This window comes from Grus americana, chromosome 1, assembly GCF_028858705.1.
Source record: "Grus americana isolate bGruAme1 chromosome 1, bGruAme1.mat, whole genome shotgun sequence".
NCBI lineage: Eukaryota > Metazoa > Chordata > Aves > Gruiformes > Gruidae > Grus > Grus americana.
This window is the reverse complement of record NC_072852.1, coordinates 51,138,702-51,160,720: the sequence shown is the minus strand read 5'-3', so window position 1 is coordinate 51,160,720 and position 22,019 is coordinate 51,138,702. Positions and strand designations below refer to the sequence as shown.

At 38.5% G+C, this 22,019-nt stretch overlaps 1 protein-coding gene across 3 annotated transcripts in view; it reads right to left on the bottom strand.

The window, feature by feature from the left end:
• The window catches only part of NUDT4 (nudix hydrolase 4), a 30,479-nt gene that overhangs the window by 4,162 nt on the left and 4,298 nt on the right, over positions 1–22,019 (bottom strand). Inside the window, exons 2-5 of one of the 3 annotated variants that reach the window (XM_054819246.1) lie at positions 12,078–12,130; positions 11,879–11,989; positions 3,114–3,158; positions 1,085–1,172 (exon numbers count right to left, since the gene is read on the bottom strand). In XM_054819246.1, coding sequence (XP_054675221.1) covers positions 1,085–1,172; positions 3,114–3,158; positions 11,879–11,932 — 187 coding nt within the window. In that variant the 5' untranslated portion in view covers positions 11,933–11,989; positions 12,078–12,130. The remainder of the gene's footprint in view (positions 1–1,084; positions 1,173–3,113; positions 3,159–11,878; positions 11,990–12,077; positions 12,131–22,019) is intronic. The other 2 variants (XM_054819234.1, XM_054819242.1) reach the window with 2 other exon arrangements.

The following is a 22,019-nucleotide window of genomic DNA, read 5'->3' as shown; positions in this document are numbered from 1 at the left end:
GGAGTTACTCAGGGTAGTCATAAGTTTTCAAAAATAATTTATCTTATTCCAGAGATACGTTTAGATAAGTTCTAAGACTTATCTGAGTAAGATAGTCCTAAGAGCATCTTTGTTATAAAGTCCTTTAAAATTAGAGGCCTCTGAAAATACTTATAAGCCAAGGTTAAAGATAGTATTGTTAGAAGTGGGTGCAATTAAGAAGGTGCACTCCCCGCAACATGACAGTATCAGAAACAAAACGTTCTCTCTCCACCTGAAACGCTGAGCAGTTTAGAAACTACCCTTACGGTTACATGCCATCTGCCAAGAGATTAATAGTGCTAAGTTTATGAATGTTAACGCTCCTAAAGCACCACCTCCTGAAAAGGGCAAAGCATCAACATAGGATGTCATTTTTTTGTATCAATTCATAGTTAACTCAGATTTCAGCTGGACAAATACACTGAATGCACTAAGGGTTTGGTTTTTGTTTTTTGAAACTTAAGGACAAAACCCAGTTAATATGTTTACTTAATTAAATCCAGAGTGGAAGATCCATGCAACATCATGAAGTATGTTAGTGTAACTAAACTGCATGACATTGGTATCTGTATGACATAGATGTATATATAGGAATAGATACCTGTTAAGGTCAGCACTGTCCCTACTGAAAAATAAGGCTAAGGTGAAACTAAATACTAGTGATTTTTTTTTTGCTCCCAGGAGAATCAGGGAAAACTTTCTAAGATTTTATTCAAAGACACTTTTAAAAACACCCTAGGGTATCCGACTGCTAAACATTCTACTTTTTAAGGAAAAAATAACTAATCAGTATAATTTTGTTTTTAGGTCAAATATTAAGAGCTGTATCACCAACTAATAATGAAGTTTATTCCATATTAATACTTAGAATACCCTAATTAACATGAGTAACACAGTATGTTGGAAGCAACCGTAGTTATACGTGTACAAAAGCAAAGGACAGCATCACGATGTGTGGTGATTACAGTTTATGGAACAGAATTATATGAATTGCTTCAGAAAATGAAAGAAGTTTGCTTAATACATTTTAAGTGTAGCACACTAATACAGAGAATGGGTTTACCTATATTAACTGAATCCTCCCAGTCTTCCAGTATTTCTGTCACAGTAAGAACATAAACGTATGTCCTATGCTTCCGATCCTGGTTCTGCTTGAATATTAGAAGTAGAGGTTTTAATTCACAGAAAACAACTAAACAAAAAAAACCCCAAAAATAAAACTTACAGACTTACCACAAGAGACTTGCCAGCAAAACCTGCCTTTTATTCTTACTGAATAAACATCTGTACCAAGTAGGCCCAAAAGGATGGAAAATATGAAGTTTTATTTGAAACAGCAGCTATTCTATTTTTTACTAGACTCATTAAAAAAAAAAAAGCAAATTTGAACATCTTGAAGTTGGAACTAAACTATGTTCTTGGTCATCCAGTTTAATATTAACAGTTGTCCACTAGTACTGCCCATTACTATCTCTTACATTTGTTGTAAGGTACCACAGCAGAGTGCCTTTGCTAAAACTGTTTCCACAGTTCATGTTCCTAGATGAAAGGTTACTGAAAAACCTTTGCTAGATGGAACCACTGCATCATGCGGCCAGGTCATCTATGCAATGCTGGCTATAAAGTTTCATTCAGTCAGGCAAATTAAGTAGACTATGCAATCATGACAAATGCAAAAATCATTACCGTCTGTTCACTCGACAGGTTTGCCATGCTAGCAGCACTAACCACCTATTTAAAAAGCACGCACTTTTTGAACAAGGTAAGTCAGAGACTGACAGATAATCTGCTTGGGGCAGGGTCGCTGTGCCGCAGCCAATCCACGCAAGGTCTATGTAAGCACGACTCCCTGCTAGCTCCAAAGCAGGCTAGCAGTGCACTCTTAAAGGTGCTACCCTGTTAGCCAAACCATACTGCCCCTTGGAAAAGAACTGAGCTCCTAGAAAACCCAGGGCCATCTAATGATTACAGCTATATTAAGAACCAAGAGATAGTATGCCTTAGCTCCCCTTACAGATGATTTTATCCTTGGTGCCAACAACCATTCCTTGTGGCCTCACTACAAGCTTAGTATAAACTGTTGTGCTTTACCAGGAAATAAAAATACTCCAAGACAGTTGTTTGTCACTATTACTGTTGAAGGGAATAAGTACATCTATAAAAGAAGACAACATTTGTAGCTGCAGTTCTAGAATGCAAGGACTCAGCAGCAGTATTTCACAATGGGAACACCTTTAGTACTGTATCAACTAGTCATACATGACCAAGTAATATTCTGCACAGGAAATCCCTACTGGGAATACACTCCCTCCGAAAGCTTGGCTTTGCAATTTAGCTGTGAAGGAAGACTCAGACCTATCTACTAGACTAAGGGACTTCCACTCTCACCCCTCATACAGCACAACTTAATAATGTTGGATGTATTAAGATCTGAGGACTCGTGCCTACATTTCTCCAGTCTATTCCTGTCTAAAACCTGTACAGAAGTCTATGGCAACACCAACACTGAAAGAGTTGTATCTAGTACACATCCCTGTGCTCTAGTTCAGAATCTGACATTTACACTAAGAAACAGACATTTTGAACTATGTAGTATTGCTAAAGGTTAGATTTATCTGTAATCCAAAGCATTAGCTTTTTTAGTGAATTAAAGCCATAATGAGATACTCCATATACAGACCAATCAATTTTGGTGTGTGAAAGTTCACAAGTTACTTCAGCAAAATCTAATCAGAGAGGAACAGTCAAAATAGTGCCCCAAAAAAGGCATGTATGATACTTTTGGAATCCTAGACCTATCAATGTGGGTTTCGCTTTTTAAATTTTTTTTTTAAAAAAACCCCAAACTTCTAGATGTTGTCCAAGTACTATTTTAATCTTTCCAGGGAAGTTCCAAGTACTTTGAAACCTTCTGATTCACATCTTCACACGTCATGTAACAACTAAAGGAAATCACCTGTCTAATGTAGAACTTCCAGTAGCACTGCAAAATTATAGGCAGGTTATACTTAAGAACTTAAAGTCTGATGTTGCAGTTTATGAACTCTCACAAAAAAGAACATTGTTTTTAAAGGGTAAAAGAAATAGCTCACCTCAAATATCCCAAGCAGTCTGCCTAGCTTTCCCTTTACTCCAGCCTACAAAACAAACAGGAAAAAGCGTTAACATGTGCTTTTTATAATTTCAAAAACTAAAATATCAGTACCAGCTTCCTACATCAGCCTACTCCTCATTAGGGTTATTTAAGCAAGTGTCTTAACATGAGTTTTAGACAGTGCTGCATTGCTTCTGGAGTTTCTCGTGTTTGACTACTTAGAGTATTAGAGCACAAAAGCTTGTCCTAATGAGTGGATCAAAGAATGCATAAATCTTTCAAGTTTTCCATCCAAACCAAAATACTGTTTTACTTACTATGTTCTTTGTGTACTAAATTTATTAAAGACAGAAATGACATCCAATACTGAAATAATCCAGGGAAGTAGAAAGGACAAGACATAATTTAAAGTAGTATAATAATAAATCTAGAGAAGGAATCATTAAAACTCCATTGCTACTGTACACAGAAACTTAAGTCCAAGTCTTCAAAATACAATAACCAATTAAACTGTAGGCTATGGGGTGGCTCTTGCAGGATAATGACTTCATGTATGCTAGTTTTCATACAGAAGTGTAGCTTTTGGCATGTAAGCTTAAAACCAAATTTATATCCCAAATTCTTTACAAACAGTTTTGAATTCTTTTTCTAGTTAGTAACCTTACAATAGGCTTTGAATTCAGAGTTTTACTCCAACTTTTTAAAACAAACCCTATGCACCTCAGCCTGCACTTCATAATTTTTAATACAGTTAAGGGGGTCATTTCTACTAAGACTCTAGGGTTTGTTTTTCCAGAAGTAATATATAATGCCTCTTTCAACAGAAGTGGTTTATGATCATCCATTTATTCTAAACATATTTGAGTCCATACGCCTGAGACATAAAAGCATATGTAGTCTACTGGTAGACAAAGCCATATTTAGATTTTTTTTGTCTTGTTGTATAACTGATATTTAAAATAGGGCTTCTTAGCACTAAGATGACATTTTCTAGCCTTCAGTCTTTGTTTCCAGCTTTAACCAAGGAAAGTTACTGATGTGTTACATGTCTTTATATAAAGGACCATATGGATCTTAATTACATTTTAATGAGTAACTCTGACAGACAACTGGGCAGGCTTTAGCAATAAGTCTAATCAAGATCTTACAAGTGAATGTTTTCTGTATCTGTCTTTTTACAGAAAGCAGATGGATTGTGTTAGTTATTAAGCAGTTTTGATGAAGGAAGTCTGATCACAGCCCCTGAAACTCAACAAGCATTTTGCTTATCTAGAGCAAGAGTTAGACCTCAAGTTAAATGTAAAACTACACACAATATTCTTCTGGTTGTCTGCTGTGATGACAGAGATACCTGTTAGAGCTCATGAAACTCAAATATGTAACCTGCTGGATAAGCGATTAGGCAGCACATTAATTATGTAAAGTGACAGACCCTTATTTTGGACTGAAAGGGGCAGCTATGACACAATGGGCATTGAAGACTGCTTGTGCTTTACACTGGGTAATGAAAAGCATTTATAAGCCTAAAGGAACACATGCTGAAGAAATGTTTAACTGATCAGTCCTAATATCCTCAACATTACAGTATCTTTAAAAAAAAAAAAAAAAAAAGAGAAGCAGAACCTAAAAGGCTGCAAACTTATGCTTCTGTCACCAGTTTTTGGTTTCTTCTCATGCAGCAATATCTGGGAATCACTACATCCTTTAAGATTTCTATTTTGTGGCAAACTGAACAACTAAAAAAAAGCAACTTTCCATCATCCTATTCCATGAAAAGTAACAACAGGAATCTGTGGGATTAGTCTTTTTTAATACTTCAGGTGTCCAAATGTGCAGTTTTAGCTGCACAAGTTTTGTAATTTCTTCATTTCTTCCCTAAAGTTGCAGCAAAGAACAAGATTGTTTAATATCCTTAAAGATATGACTTAACAGCATGACAGAGAGCCCAGTACAGACTCTGCAGATTTCTCAAACATTAAGAAAAGCTTTTCGAAGTACCAAGGAACTGCTCTAAAGGAGACTAAGCTCTACCAGAGGGAGGAAAAAAATTACTCCCCCTCACCCCAAACCCAGACAACCACGCCCAACATACAAACCCCAACCAACGTCCCCTCCTCATAAAATCTTGAAAGTTTTTTTTTGTTTAACTCTTTAAGAAGTTCTAGCCAAGCCCTTATTTACATCACAAACATTTCTTAGAGGCAGGCCTGTGGCAACAGGACTGTTGAACAAATCTCACCATGAAGAGATCATAGAATCACAGAATGGTTTGGGTTGGAAGGGACCTCAAAGATCATCTAGTTCCAACCCCCCTGCCATGGGCAGGGACACCCTCCACTAGACCACATTGCCCAAAGTCCCATCCAACCTGGCCTTGAACACTTCCAGGGAGGGGGCCTCCACAACTTCTCTGGGCAACCTGTTCCAGTGCCTCACCACCCTCACACAGTGAAGAATTTCTGTCTAACATCTAATCTAAATCGACCCTCCTTCAGCTTAAACCCATTACCCCTTGTCCTGTCACTACACTCCCTGATAAACAGTCCCTCTCCAGCTTTCCTGTAGGCCCCTTCAGGTACTGGTAAGCTGCAATTAGATCTCCCCGGAGCCTTCTCTTCTCCAGGCTGAACAACCCCAACTCTCTCAGCCTGTCTTCATAGGAGAGATTCTCCAGCCCTTTGATTATCTTCCTGGCCCTCTTCTGGACTCGCTCCAACAGCTCCATGTCTCTCCTGTACTGGAGACCCCAGAGCTGGATGCAGTACTCCAGGTGGGGCCTCACAAGAGCAGAGTAGAGGGGCAGAATCCCCTCCCTCGACCTGCTGGTCACACTTCTTTTGATGCAGCCCAGGACACGGTTGGCTTTCTGGGCTGCAAGCATACATTGCCGGCTCATGTTGAGCTTCTCATCAATCAATACCCCCAAGTCCTTCTCCTCGGGGCTGCTTTCAATCCATTCCTCGCTCAGCCTATAGTTGTGCTTGGGATTGCGCCGACCCACGTGCAGGACCTTCATGCGGTTTGCATGGACCCACCTCTCCAGCCTGTCAAGGTCCCTCTGGATGGTATCCCTTCCCTCCAGCGTGTCGACCACACCACACAGCTTGGTGTTGTCAGCAAACTTGCTGAGGGTGCACTCAGATGCAGGAGGGCTTCTCTGCACTGTTAGCGTGAGTCTCACAATTAACCAATATCCAACACGTGGCACACACACCATGACCAAGTAAGTTTACCAATACTGAATAGCTTTCATAGAGAAGTTTTTTCAACTTATTAGTACCCCATAGTCACAATGTGACTTTATCATCAATATTACTCTAAGTGGAATTTACTTAACAGCTTCTCTATTCTCCCTTCAAGCACATCAGTGGTTTAAACAAATAGTCTTAGCTGAGTAATTGTGAATGAAACAATTAGAAGCACTCCATTACATTAAGTATAAAAATTCCCCAAAGCTTATAATGAAGCTTTTGTGCAACCAGATGTTGCTATGTAAATGTGATTACTGTCACTGATGTCTAGTTACTCTCTAGGCAAAGATACGTGCTTCCAAAATGCAGCATCATTCCTGCAGATAGTAGCGCCTTTTGAAATGTCTATACCCAAAAAGTATAAAAAGGTGGTAACTAGAGTGTCATGACTTTTCTTTGAAAGTAATATATTCAAATGAATCATCTTCATAGTTTAAAAAGTACCATTAAACCAATTGTGATTTTTTTTAAAAGTGCTTTTGCTAACAAAAGTATTTCCTCCAGGTACCTACCTTAGTGTAGTTCCTTCAAAATGTGTCAAAACTAAGTGCTAGAGGACCAAGAAATACTTCAGCTTTTTCCCCTAGGAAGTCAAATAAACTTTCCACTTTCCTAATTGTAAGCTTCTAATCCAATACACTGGTTAAGTTCTAGACTTTGAACCATTTTGTCTCTAATAAAAATATCTTTCTTCCTTTGGCCGTTATGTGTCCATGACTATTAAAACACAGTTCTTTAAGTAACCAAAGTCCTATAGGCTACAATAAGCAAGTGAGACAGTCTAAACTTTGGGAGAAAAGCCTGAAAAACCAGCCCTTCCTTTGGCAGACAAGCTGTTGAATTAAGTGCTACACCCCTCCAGAATGATTCCCTATGGAAGTCTATGAGTACTATGTAGATAAGGTCTCCAATCTGAATCCATGCATATATTTTAGTATTAGTCTGAATCCAATCACAAGAGGGAAAAACCGTCCACTTCATCCCATAATCTGTCTGGCCTGGAGGTCATTCACTGTTGGCCACTGTAGACATGCTGCAGTCTCAGATGTGCAGCCAGACTTGCCTTTTGTTTCCTGTAGATGGAGCAAGAGCCATGCTGCAGTTTAATTTTCAGGCTAACAGTCTACCACCAGGGCAGAAAGTTGCTCAAAATCTGAAAGATTTAAGCATTATTTTTAACTGTGGGATAACACTTTAATGGCTATGCTTCTGAAGGCATAGTGCAAGACTATTCCTGCCCTTTCTTGCATACTTTTATAAAAACCCAAACGGTTTCATTGTACCTGCCACAATCTTTCAGCTTAAAGGGTGTTTTATTTATTTATTTTTTAAAATTTCTACCTAGTCTGTAACACCCAATCATTTTTCAAATATCAGATGGTCACTGGAATGGATTCCTGTATTTCCTGCGAGAGAACTTAGATAATATTACTGCCATTTTCACTGTTGCAGCAGATTAACCTTCAGGATCAGCCTCCTCAGAAGCTATATTCACACAGGTCTTGGAGAAATTGACTATATTGAAAAGACTACAAAAAAACCCCCCTAAGTACAAAGCAAGAGTCTCATTTTTTGGCAAAAAGGAGGAAGAAAAGGGACTGGGAGGGTTCTCCTTCCATTTAAGAAGCTGGACATCATCAGCTTGCCACTCATTTGGTGTCATATTTCTCTTTGAACATCACATGTGCAAATAACTTATTTCCATCTTTCATGCTACCCAATTAAAGACTAAGCTCCAAATTCATTAACAGAATAGCTCCTCGTTTAGAGGAGGTTTAATACCTTTCTGGGATTGCTTTACACTGTAACTTCATTTTGGTATTCTACTTTCAGGTTTGTAAAAACTTACTATACCTAAGGAACTTGACAGGTTATCTTAATTACTGAACCTGTGAAATGGCAGACTAATTTAAATTAAATTAGTAGAAGTAAAAACCCAAATCACGACCAAGAGCAGAACTTATGGATTAAAAAAAATATCTAGAGTCATGCACACAGACTATAGAACAATTGCAGTGCATACAGATTTGACTACAGAGGTCTTTGCTTGGGTTAAAGCAAAGATTTGAAACACGCAACTGTTAGTGGGAAAGTGAGGGACAGTTAGAGGCAGTGGGCTGTCATATTGTGAGCTATTAGCACTCCCGCCATTAAGAAATGCCCTTATAACTCCCACTATCAATTTCTCCATTTTAAGAAATTAATGGAAACCAATGCTTAATTTGTGCACGACCCAATACTGAAGAAGCACAGTTCAAACCAGTGCCACAGTGTGCCTCCTTTGAAGTTTATTCATTCACAAAACTCTTTTAACAGTTCACTTCACTGTACTTCACCAGCTTGCCAGGTGACATTGACCTTGGTACAAAAATAGAAAGGACATCCATCTCTAGAAAGGTTAGTATGAATTTTCATGACTCAAGGCAAAACCCTGAATAAGACTCTGGCTTTTCTTTAAAAATGGTGCTTTGCAGCCTCGTGGCAGCACACAAGATTCAGCCTGTAGCTTAAGAATAGTTTACTTTAAGGCATGAGCTTTTAACGCTCATCAGCTACACAAGCTATCAAACCCCACAAACCTGAAGCTGCAGAACAAGTGTCAACTAATTATTTTTGCTTATTAAAGTCCCTAGTCTTTGAAAAATCTTTATGTATTTGCAAGCACAGCTCAGAGCTGAACGTGGCTGGCAGTTTGTGTCTTACTCCAGAACATCATAAAAAAAAGCAGAGCCACTGTAGTAAAAGTGAATAAAAACTAGTTTAACTTCTGAGCAAAAAGTCCCTGTGTTAGCACCACTCAAGGGCTTTATATTTCCTGGGTTCTCTTCTTTACCTTTAGAAACAGTTTCTCTTGTGGTGTATAAACACTGATGATGTTAACATTTTTCAAGTCATCTACAACGTGCAGCTCTTCTATCATGAAGCCTCTTACTGAAATTTTAATGACAACACATATATTCTAAGCAGCTACAGAACAGCTTAACATACAATACACTGAAAGGTAATCAAAGCATTTGCCTAAACCACATGTTTACACGTAGCTGGCATTAAGATTCACTTTGTGCGATAGCACTTTAACAAAACATGGTCAAGAGAGCGCTCTGTCCATGAGTGAAGGAAGCTGACCTCTGTCTTCAGGATTCAAAACAGCCTGGGGTTGCTGAATACTGCAATTCTTGGCCAGAACCACCATGATGTATGGGAAAGTCTTTTGCTTTGCCCTGAGAAAGAAATGAGGGCAAGAACAAAACTGAGCTATGGAAGGACTGCTTCACAGCAGGTACTCCTAGTTTTCACTTTCTGGTTAGCTTTTTTTTTTTTTTGGCCTGCTAGTGCAAAAGCACGTCCAAAGGGAAAAAAGATCATTCATAAGTAACTAATATTTTGGTATCTGTATGAACCAGAGAAGCTCAATGTCTGGGCAGCGTGTGCACTCTGATTGGGCTTTTACATTAACAGAGAAATTTGTACAAAGTTTATACTACATGATGTATCATCCAGTAATAGTCTATACCCATTCCTTAGCTATCCCAGCTTAACCTTCCCCCACACTCATGGTTCATGCACTTGCAGAGCTCCAGCAAAGCTAGCACTTGGAAATGTTCCTCAGAATATTCTCAAAGCAGAACCACGTGTAGTAGAAAACTAGTTATCGGCCACCAGGTCACAACTCTCACTGCTATACTACTTTGCTACAAATTCAGCCTGACAGCTTTGTGTGAAGCACTGCATTCCCTGCAAGCTGAGAAGCTAGACCATTCAGGCAGCTTTGAATAGCCGATCACATCCCCACAGCAACTTTGATGATGACTAACTGCATCAGGTCCCTTCAAGACGATCCATTCTTCATCACCAAAGAAAAAACCCAAGCATATGACTACAGTTCAGTTAGCTCTAGTTTGACATGGAGATGAGATTTTACTATCCCTCATCTTGGACTGTGCCTTAGGTCAGATCAGTTATTAAAACTACCAGTGTTCACAAGAACACTGAGCCAGTGACTCTGTGCTTTTTAATCCCACCCATCAACTCGTGACAGTTGGAAGTGCCAGGACTTTCTCCAGAGGTGCTACTACTGCCTAGAAGACCAAATCTTTGCTGATTCATTCCTAGAATACTATATCTTTGCTCCTTTCAAATGGCCTGCTTTGTGGCTGCCTCCTTTACTATTACAAATACACGAGCACTTACCTGAGTATGTCTCGTGCATCTTGAAACTGGCTCGCCCAGCAAAACGAGACACAAAGTCTGGAATAACTTTGCATCAGTGAGGCTTATTTATGCTTGAACTTTGCTGCATGAGAGCTGCTAAGAGCATTGAATACTGAACTAGTCTGTTCCCCATGTAAGAGGGGAGAAGGGTCACTGAACCACAGTTCACAGAAAAGCTCATCTTGACACCAAATCACAGGCAGCATTTGATGAAAGTCACATCTACATCAAGCTCCCAAGCCTATACAACCCAGCAAAACCAGTCTTAAGGGTAAGCAAGCTAAACCATCAGACAGCACAGCTAATAAAAAAAATCATTATACATACTAATTAGCAACAACATTAGTGTGTTTTGTGAACAGAATTTGTCAAACTGGGATGAGAAAACTGTTTAAGACTAGCAGAAATCCTGTAGTTCACTCAACTGCCAGGATGCACCCACACTTTCTGCAAAACCTTCTACCTTCTATTTAAGAAGTCTGATATAAAGAATTAAGAGTTGATCTGTGGTCACTTATGCATTACATAATTTCTAGCTAAATCAAGTGATTCTGATTTTTCTTGAAGTTTTATTTGGCTTAGAGTCCTGGCTATTAGATATTCAAGTAACATGTAACATTTTAAACAGTTTGCCTGGGAAAAATTAATAACAAGTTTAAGGCACAGAATTTTTAATTTGAAATTTAAGTACCATACTAGAGTGGGAAACTGCATTAAGTCATCAAGACTTAAAGCTTTATTTTGCATAAGGGTAGGGGCAGAGATAGAAAGGCAGACTATACCTATTGTGCTTTCTTTACAGATAAGCAGCCTTAAATGTACTTAACAAGGCCTTTTTATCATTGAATTCTCAACTGCTCAGATATATCAGTTTCTAATCTGTTTAGTTTGGAATCTCCTCAAGGGTCTGTTTATTTCTCTTTCTTATGTAGCTACACATTAATGGTTAGTTCACCTTCAGTCTGCTCTAGAAGAACTGTGAGTCAAACAATTTCCGCACAAACACAGAAACACTACACTACTATAATATATTATTTGGCATAAAGTCACAGTTCCACTCGCAGTAAGTGTTTATAAAGGCAGACAGAAATTTAGCTATGAAATGAAAGCGTGCCAGGAAGCAAGCTAATTAGTTCACCTCACCACACTATACCCCAATTCTAATACACAGAACTGCAGTTCTTTGAGTTTCAACACCATGGAAGTCTCAGTTAAATCCTGGATAAAGGAGGGAAGAGTTCCCTCTTTCTTCTTGATTCCCATCAGCAGAAACAAGCTGGATTTTTTTTGTTTTTGTTACCTCTTCATACACCTCTCTGACGGCTGCTCCCCCTGGCTCTTCTTCTGGTTCCATTCCTCCACCCGGTACAATCCACTGATCTGGGTATCGGCTACTGCTTACCAACAGCACCTATAAATAATTGCAAATTACTGTTAAATATAGCTCACTAGTCAGGAATCTTGGTACTATCTACTTTTTCAGCAATGCACTTAATCACCTAGCCAGATGGATTATAGACTTCAGAAATGAAACCTAACAGGCAAGCAGGAGCTGCAAGAAGTAAAAAAAAGTGAAATTATTAATATCCAGTATTTTTAATACAACTAAGTCAAGACAATGTCATTGTAATCTCCTTGCACAAACACTTTCATCAGATGCTTAGACATTATGTGGAAAATACACAATACAATATGCACAAGAATAAAAATGCACAACAAAAATCTGATAACAATAGTCTTCGGGTTATATAGACAGCAAAGCTTGAAAATTAAGACATTTTCATCATACAGCAGTTAAACTAATTCTTCTAAATGGCATCTTTTGGCTAAAAAAGTGGACTTCTGGAAATACTTCTAATTTTTAGTCTTAGACAAGTCTCTTTTCAGTAACTGAAATGTTATGCTAGCATAGCATGCTTACAATTTTGCGTAGCTAAATTATAAGGAGAGTACTTCATTTGCCCTCATCCAATTTGGTTTCTTCTAACATTTCTGTAAGAAGAAAACTGCAACACATTGAATTTTAAATTATTTTTAAATCTAACAACAATTTTTTTCCAAGACACTTTAATTTCACTTAATTTGACTCTGTAGCCTGGTCATATCATTGATATATCTCAATTTAAACTCCACTGTCTATAGGACCTGTCCTTCATAATTTTCAGAGCTGAGAAGATGCCTCATATTTGGAGTAATTTGCAGTAGAAGTCAATGAAAGTAAGATCTTGATTCAGGACCACATGGAAATAACCAGCATAACTTGTATTTGAAACACATCCTGATTAGTAAGACATAATCATCTGTGTAATAACATGCTTCATATTCTAGGCAATACTTACATAAGCCCTACCCTGAAGTCAAAGGACAACTGTAGAGATCAAAGAGACAGGGTCAGTGCTCAAACCTTTAAAAGCAATTAAAAGACTAGCACCAAGAACCTCAGTCTAAAGGTTAAAGTATTGACTGGTGCCAGATGACTGAAGTCCTCACCAACTACCTTCATGGTCTCTAAACTCACCTCCTGTTGGATTGAATAGGAAAACGATTCCCTGAAAAAGGCAACAGGGAAATGCTTATCACTTAAACCATGTCCCTGTGGCACTCACGGAAACAGTGTAGGTTCGCCTACAGAAACCGGGGAGTGTCATTAAGATGACTGCATACCTTTGTGAATGCAACAATGCACGTGCATACTGAAGTGCACCTAGAAGAGCCTTATCTGACAGATATTTTCTTGTAATGTTTATTTGATTTGCGGTCAAGATTTGTCTTACTCCGAAGGATTCTCCACTGTACTAATTTCCCCATAATTTTTCCTATGCTAAATAAGGATTACAGCAGAGACTTCATTTAGTACAGAATCATTCTTAGCAGCTGATCTAAACGTTCACATTTTCAGTCAACTCAAATATTTCATTCAGCTATCTAAAACCCTATAAATAGTCAAAGGCAACAAGGTTAGATGCAAATGCGTCTCAACTTGATCCTTACAACCGAAGGTTTTAGTTTCCTAGGATCCTTTGACATTAACAAAAGATTCCCAGAGGGTACATAGCTCTACTAAACATAGTTTTTAAAAAAAGTTTTTGAACATGTAGGTGGAACATCTATATCACTACAGAAAACCACCATGTCAGCAATGCTTAAAGAGCAGTTGTAAAAAATTCAAGTTACGAATTCACTTGTGGGATCCCAGACATAAGCATTACACATAATTTTCTGCTGATGAAACTAGCACTCACTGCAGTCATGTGGAAGCTAGCAACAATGATGAACAAAAGGATGATTATATCCCATTAAAATCATTCCCAGCTTGGTAGAATAGTTTTAATCAGTATTCATTGTTTAGTTAAAGCTAAACATAAAACTCTTAATTGCTAAGGGATAAATCAGGTTGCTGGTTCTGGCAGTGTAGCATAAAGCCAGGAATTTTTTATGCCTTTAATATATATAATAGTTGACTACCACTAACCTGATCAATAGTCTATTGAGCTTGGTTTATATATCTATTAGCTTTAAATTACCCTTTTAAAAAGCAGAAACAAATACATCTAGCAAGTAATCAACAGTAAAATACATCAACTTTGGTAGACAGGCTTTACAGCTGTACATACAATAAACTCCCAAGCATTACAGCCTAGGAGTTCATTTTGGCAACTATCCACTAACCCTGGAACTGAAGCATTTTCTAAAGCACCTTTCCCTCTACCGTTTGTTCTCCTGTGATCCCATTGACCACACTGAGGTACTTCCCTGGTACCATCAGATGTACAATTTTTTCCTCCCAATAAGATTAATATTTGAAGCTGCTGCAGCATGAAACATCCATCCTAGGGTATGCTACCAAAAGTGTACTCAGTGGTAATGAATTTCTACAAAAGCTGAGAGGTGATAGCCAGCAATTATAGGTAAGGCTGAAAAGCACTCCAGACAGATTATTTCAGTTACAGTAGCAAGCAATCATGCACTCGCTTCCACATTTTTGGATGTTTTACTTCCATGTAGTGGATGTAGTTTTCAGTGATTTCCATCTCACAGTACCTGAATGACTAGGCTGTAAATATTCAGATTACTTAAAAATGAAGACACCAAAAAGCCATGGTTGGTTGATGCTGCACTCACGTGCCAAGAGGAGCAAAATCAGCAGCAAAACCCCATGAATTCATCCTCCCTTAGGATAAGCAAACCAGGAGACTAGATATCTAGACTGCCTGGACATCCAGTCTTTTCTGAGGACATTCATGTTCACACAGATTACAGCAGTCTACCGAAAAACAAGACTGCAGAATCTCTCACACCTATGTTTCTTCTGGCCTGTGCACACCAAATTTTACATCATAACCTCATTAAGCTCAGAAGAAAACTGAAGTACTTCTTATGCAGAGAAATCTGTACCCCATAGCTCTGAATGCAGAGAAAGGAATGAGATTTCTTGTGTTGTATTATCTGCTAGCGATCGCTGCCTTTCCCACGTCTCTGAAAAAACCTTACTATTGATGACTCATGTTCAAAAGACTTCCAAAGTACAGAATAATGGCATCAAATCTGCCTGCTCAGTTATACTGTTGAGTTTATCTTACTCCAAAGACTAAGGTAAAGCTATTATTTTCCATAATACTGCCAAGTGAGGAAGCAAAGATGCAAAATTCAGCTAAGAGAAGAAAAATTCTTCCACTAACCCTTACTAGCCAAGTTTTTACCTTGTTTTCAAGTCCAGGAATAGCAATGACCTTTGAGTGCAGTGAGGAAGAGAAACTGCTAGCCAGCCTACTTGTAATAAGCACCTATCGATATGCTTAACCAAGATATGGTTAACCAGAAACCCAAAGGTAATTACAGGGCATGTGGCATCATGGGACTGGCTCACTGTAAATGTTAAGCCTGCAGACAAACAACTAAAAATTTCTAGAGAAAGATGCCAAAGTTTTGGCTGTTTCGTGTTCTCAAGTCAAACGAAACTTGTGAAACAGTTAGCAGCCATATATTCCAGAAGACTAAAATGGCAACACCTCAGACTAATACAAGTTACAACCAAAAGCTATTCCTCCTTATATATCTTTTTTTTCATACCAAGCACTCAAAGAGGAAGAAAATTATTTAAAGTTATACAAAATTGATTTCTATCTTCCTTAACTGTGGGACATTACAGCTTACAGAAGTAATTGTATTAAAATCATCTTGCATTTTAAAAAATAATCAAGTCTAAAACTTCCTAAACAGAGCAACCCCCCACAGCTGGATTCTTTGACTTCAGAGTAAAGTCATCCACAACTTGAAGTAATGAAGCAACAGCAGCAAAAGCCACTATAAACCAACTGCAAGATGGGTTTTTTTCTATAGTGGATGTATTACTTGCAAAGAAAAACATACTTACAGTTGAAAAGGTACCACTCCAGTTCCACAGAAATTGTCAGATGTCTTTGTAAGCGATCTCCTCCCAGTCTAATCACATCTATTCCTCTCTTCCCCACTGCACACCCCACTTTCTCCCCTTTCATCGCCCCCATTAATCCACCAGCTATGTCCAACTTGCTGTTTGAATTACCTGCCTCTTCTTAATAGTAAAACTGGCAGTTAAAAGGAACAATTTTCAAGAGGAAGGCAATAACGTTTCGCCCTCAAAAGACCGCTCAACACATCCGGCTCAGTTGCAAAGAACACCGCATTGCTCAGGAGTACAACTAAATGCTGCACAGAGAAGGAAAGGAGAAGGCAGGTCCTTGGAAGACGAAGGATTTAGCTCCCAAGCTCTATGAAGGTGAGTACATGCGAACAATCTCAGAAGCTTTAAACTGGTCAGAGTATAGGAGATTGTAAGGGCAGCAAGAGGTACCTCTCAGGTACAAAACAAAGTGTCAAAATGCTGTTAGAGAGAACAGATGTACTGTATGTTCTCACAGGTGTCAGAAACATTAAGAGGCAAAAAAAATAATAATCCAACCCTATTCTGAGAGAACAGGATGCACTTTGATGGAAGTTAATATAGTCTAACCTAGCACACCCAACATGGATACCTTCAGCCCACATGGTTGGTCTGCCAAAGTTACAAGCACTTGAAAGAGTCATAAAGATGGTTTAATCCACATACAGGGTTGGTCGAGCCCTATGGTTTGTTTGAAAATGGCCATAAGTACATGCTCTGGGAAGAACATGAGCAGGAAATATTCCACTGTTCCCTAACACTTCCAACTTCCAATTGTTTTCAACTTAGGAGCTTCCTGAAAAGTACTGGGAAAATACTTTGAATGCCACAACAAAGGAACATTACCAAGAAGCAATGAAAAGCATCTCTTACAAACCCTATCAGATCACTAAAATAGCCAACTGGACCATATTTGCAGGATTCACAGCATGAATTGTTAGGCAAAAGCACACATTTCAAGCTGCTACTGTAATTAGAGATTTCCTTTATCTAACACTTTTTGCTATTTTAAGAACTTCTATCTCATTTCAGTAGTTCTGAAACAGTTTCTCAGTTCCCCGTTAGGTTACCGTGGTCTCCTTGTCCTAGAATGCCATCGTCTCCTTTTGGATTCCAGAAAGTTGAAAAACGCAATGGAGCAATACAACTTGCCATAGCAATGCCACACAGGTAGCTTTCAGTAAGGAACATCCTTTTGTCTTCCTAAAAATATTCTCAGTAGAGTGATTGCTTATAATCCTAATTCTTCACTGCAATCATTTCCAAAATTACTTTTCTTAACCTGGAGATGTAATGTGCACAAAGTTATTGTAAAGTACTAAAAAACCTTGGGATCAGACTTGACAGTATTTTAACAGCTAATTAAAGTCAAAGCTGCAACATCTTTACTTTCTCCCTTACACTGGCACAATGAGTTCAGGAAGCTGGTCTGGCTGAAAATTGGTTTGTACTGTTAAAGCTTAGTTTTCAGCCTGCACACGCTCAACGTGGATCAGCACACAGCCATACAAGGGTCAGCACCACACAAAGTGGGGCAGAAAGGCATGACTGCAGCTACCCCATTTCATATCGGCCTAAGCCAATGCAAGAGCCTCTAGCAAAGTATTTTACAGACAATAGACTGAAAAGCAGTTCCCAGCTATGAAGGAGGTTAAAAAGATTTAGTCTCAACCAACAGGAACTGGCAGAGCGGCAGAGAAATGGCCTAACAACTAGCAGTACATTAATCCTAATGCTCATTAATTTGAGCACAGCATTTTGAAAGCAACCCAGAAAACTGGGTTCTGTCTATACTGTATATTAAATAAAGTCTGAAATATCCTCTTCCAACTTCACTTAAAGATCAATTTTCAAAGCAGCAGCACGATACTTGGACAATCAGTGCCACTTTACCAGCATTCTGAAGATGAATGATAAAGAAATATATACATACATTTTTATAATACTTCAAAAATCAGGTCTGCAAATGACTTTTCCTTTGAGATCATCTGATATTAAGGCTATATGGCAATAGGAAAAAAAACACATTAGCCTTTTTCAGAAGTTTTGCTTTAACTTGCAATTAATTATTCTATTATTCTATAAATTCTATTCTAACTTGCAATTAATAATTCTATTATTCTATAAATTTTATTTCACAGGAAATTGACATATTTGGCTAACACGTTATAGTGATTCAGAATTTGAGTACCTTCCTCTGGCTATTTAAAGTACTTTGTTTTGTTCTTTGCCTAAAGTGTTCGTATCAGGAACACAGAGCACTGTACTACTATGGTACATCAGTCTGAACACATTTCCTCACGTCAACAAGCACTCAAGTCACCTGTAACATTAGATCTCCCCCCCAAGCTTTGGCATGCTTTGGAGAATCAGCTTTGACAGGTCTCATGGTGCAACGAAGGGTGCGGATCTTGCACCCAGCCATGTGGCAAAAAGAGATTCCTGGCTGCAAAAAGCCCCGCCAATAAAGAACCACCACCCCCAAGTGTCTATAAAAAGTTTTAATTCTCACGCTGGGTCAGTTCCCCAGTACGCTTTACAATACGTCCTTCTTCTCTTCTGCTTGCCAATACAGATCAAGGGAAAAAACACCTAAGGTAGTAGGGGAAGAGCTAAAACTCGTATTGCTGCGCATTTCTTTGTAACTTGAAACCGCAGCCTAATCTTGAGCAGGAGAACTGGGCTTTACTGGTTACTCGGCAACATAATCTGTTTGACTAAGGGATCAGCTTCCAAGCACTTGTCAGAAACAAGAGCTCCAAGTCTTTGAGAATCATTCAGCTGCAGGTAAAGACATGACAAGGTTACTTCTTGACAAGTACCAGTTACCTTTTAGCCTTCTTTTTCTTTGAGAACCTTGGAAAAAAACCATGCATCTTTGAAGACAAAATTTGTTTTAAAACATTTGCATTTACAGGACTGGTTCCACTGCAGTGCTTAAGCACTGTGTCAGATTGTAGTGTTTTATCAAATCAGTGGCCGGCCAAAGCCAAACATATCTTTCTTCAAGTTGGAATAACTGCAGAAAGCCACCTAATTAAAATAAGCTTTTTAAGTGTTCTACAAACAAGACTGAAAAAAAATACACATCAACTTATGGTCCGTGAATATCTATGCGGTCACATATATACAAAAGATGTTTAAGAAAATATGGCTACAAATCCTAGCTAGAGACATATATACATATGTGTGTGTATACATGCATATATATTTCTAACTACGATTTGTAGATCTTTCTGAAGAAGTGTGCCACTCTGCTATTTCTCAGAAACTGGTAACTTGGAAGTTTTGAGCACTACTAAGTTAACTGGGGCAATTCAAACAGAAATTTAGCCACCAGTTTAAATCCTCAAAGTAAACTTAGGATGGTGCAAGTAAGCTATAAAGGGTATTTTCTCAAGTATCTAAACACTTACAAACATTACTAGTTCAAAAAGACAGCATCTTCTAAACAGGACAAAACATATTTTGTTGCAGGTCACCTTAGCCCAATGTCAAGACAGGTACAGCCGTATTTCCTTCTCCCCTCAGCGCATTTTGAGCCACTATCCACCCCATTAAACACATTCACATGGCACAGACAAGTAATACCATGGGTACTGGAAAAAAAAAAATAAATCAAGATTTCACAACCAAAAAAAACCCCCAAACAACTCATGGTTGACTGATTTCAGTTATCTGAAGAGGCATGAGTGAAGACTGCAGCTTCCTGCCATGGTGGACAGCTGAATTCCTAAAACTTTGCCAAACTTGCAAGCTTCCACTGCTGGCAAGCAGCTGCAGTTTGTGAAAAAGTTCCCCCCATGAAGGCAAGGTGCATACAGAATGCCTGCAGAAAGCTGTTTTCCTGTGGAAGTAGGGATAACAAGGCACTTGTGTTTTTTAAGATGGTTACCTGATACAAATCCCACCACAGCAACCTAACATTCAATTATTTTTATTAACATTAACACAAGCTTAAACCACTGCAGAACTGCATACAAGCCTGCAGCACTACACCCTAAGCAGATGCTGTTTCTGTAGACAGATCATGAAGAGCCATTTTGGAAGCTATTTATAGGTCTTGATTTTTAGAGCTATACTCCTTCCTACACCACACACATGATGTCCAAATATCAAGAAAATGCCGAGGAAAAACTAAGGCAGCAATCACACTATATCAATTGTTCCTCCTGCCTGTCAACAGGGCAGAGACATGAGACGGAACAAGTAAAATCCACAGCGCACCTGAACCGCATATTGAAACGTGTATTCTCTAGTATTTTAACATATGCCTATATTCTATTAGGCAATCATAGAGCAAGCTAAGTAACCTCTATCAGTCCATACATGGCTTTGGAAAGCATGCCAGCCTTAAATATGATGCCACGGTCATACTCCAAGCATACACTATCTGTGTGTTTACACCTGAGAGCTTACGCTGAAGGATAAAGAAACCAAATGACAAATGCAAAGTTGAGTATGGAAGATCTTTCATCACTGCACAAGTTTATTTACAATAATTCCTAGGACACCCCATTTTGCCAGGGTAGCCAGGTGATATTTCTGGGCCCTGGTTTTATAGATCAGGTCACATTACAACAGGTCTTTCTGCTTTTCAGATGATTTAGACCAATGCAAATAAAATCAACATTTTACTTTTTCCTTTACTATCCTTTAATAAAACCATTGCTAATATGAAGCAACAGCTGTAAGGAACTGAAGAACACTACTATTTTTTAAATTAATAAAACAGTCATCACCAGAACAAAGTAGATTAAACAAGGGTTTCTTAAATCTTTACATTCCACAGCCCAAGAAATAAAATTCTCTTAGTCAGACCAAAAAGGAGATATAATACTAGGACCCTAAAATTGTTAACTCAAAATTAAGAGGCAATAATTGACATGCAATTGATATGCCCTACTATGGGAAAAAATAAGATAAAATTTTAAAAGTCAACATTTTCTGTAAGTGTGTGACAATGCAGTTATCCTCACTACTGTCTCAATAGTAACAGGAAACCCTTCCCTTCTATTTTTGTCTCTTGTACAAGGCTGAACAACAAAAAAGGCAAAATTAAAAACTGAAAAGCTTGAATACTTTTTTTTGCATATGAAACTATTTTTTAGATCTGCCACTAGCAACTGCTGGCTGAACACTAAAGTAGGGCTTTCAATACTATATTCAATTACATAAAGCAGTGTTATAGATGCCAAAATAATTAGAACGCACTCAAGTTTTATATTCAAAGTACTGAAAAATAACTGCTCATTTCTTTGTATAATAGATAGTTGATGGAAGAAAAATTAAATTAGCTGTTAAAATTGTTTTAGTTAAAATGACTAGAAAAAAATATGTTTATTACTATTTGCTTTGTTTTACAGGTCTGCCTCATTCTCTTCTTCACGAGGTGAGAATTTCCTTGCCTACCTTCTGGCCATACCCTGAGACAGCAGCATTTTATTTAAAACCAGTGTTTGCACAGTACTGAATGCATAAGCAATTCCAACCCGTGGAAGCAGTCGGTCCTCACAGTACCAAGAGGTTCTCCTGTGGGTTATCCTAAAGCTGCCATCCGCATCTCCTACTTGCTCAAGAGAGACTCACATTTCCTCATACACAAATGCGCCAGCCCATCCCAGTCTGCTGAATACCATCAGCTTTTTGCACACACCTAACAGCTTCTTGCTTCTTCAAAGCAAAAAGCCTGCAGCCCCCCACGCATTTCATGCCCACATAGCTGTGTTTCATTTTTCATGGGATTTCTCCTGCTTCATTTCCAGCAATTTTTTTTTCCTTCAAAGGGCAGACAGTGCCTGCAATTACTGCTTCATTTCCATTAAGGATGACAGTAGGAGCCAGCACTTAAGCTCATATCCAGCCATCTTGCTCTCTCTTCAGTCCAAATGACAGCATTGAGAGACCAAAACAGGCAAGACTTTAATGAAAGTAGTCTAAGAGAGCTTCTTCTAAAACACTCCAGAAAAAAATCCAAAGCTACTGGCCACACTACTTGACTATTTGGGCTTCCTCCAGG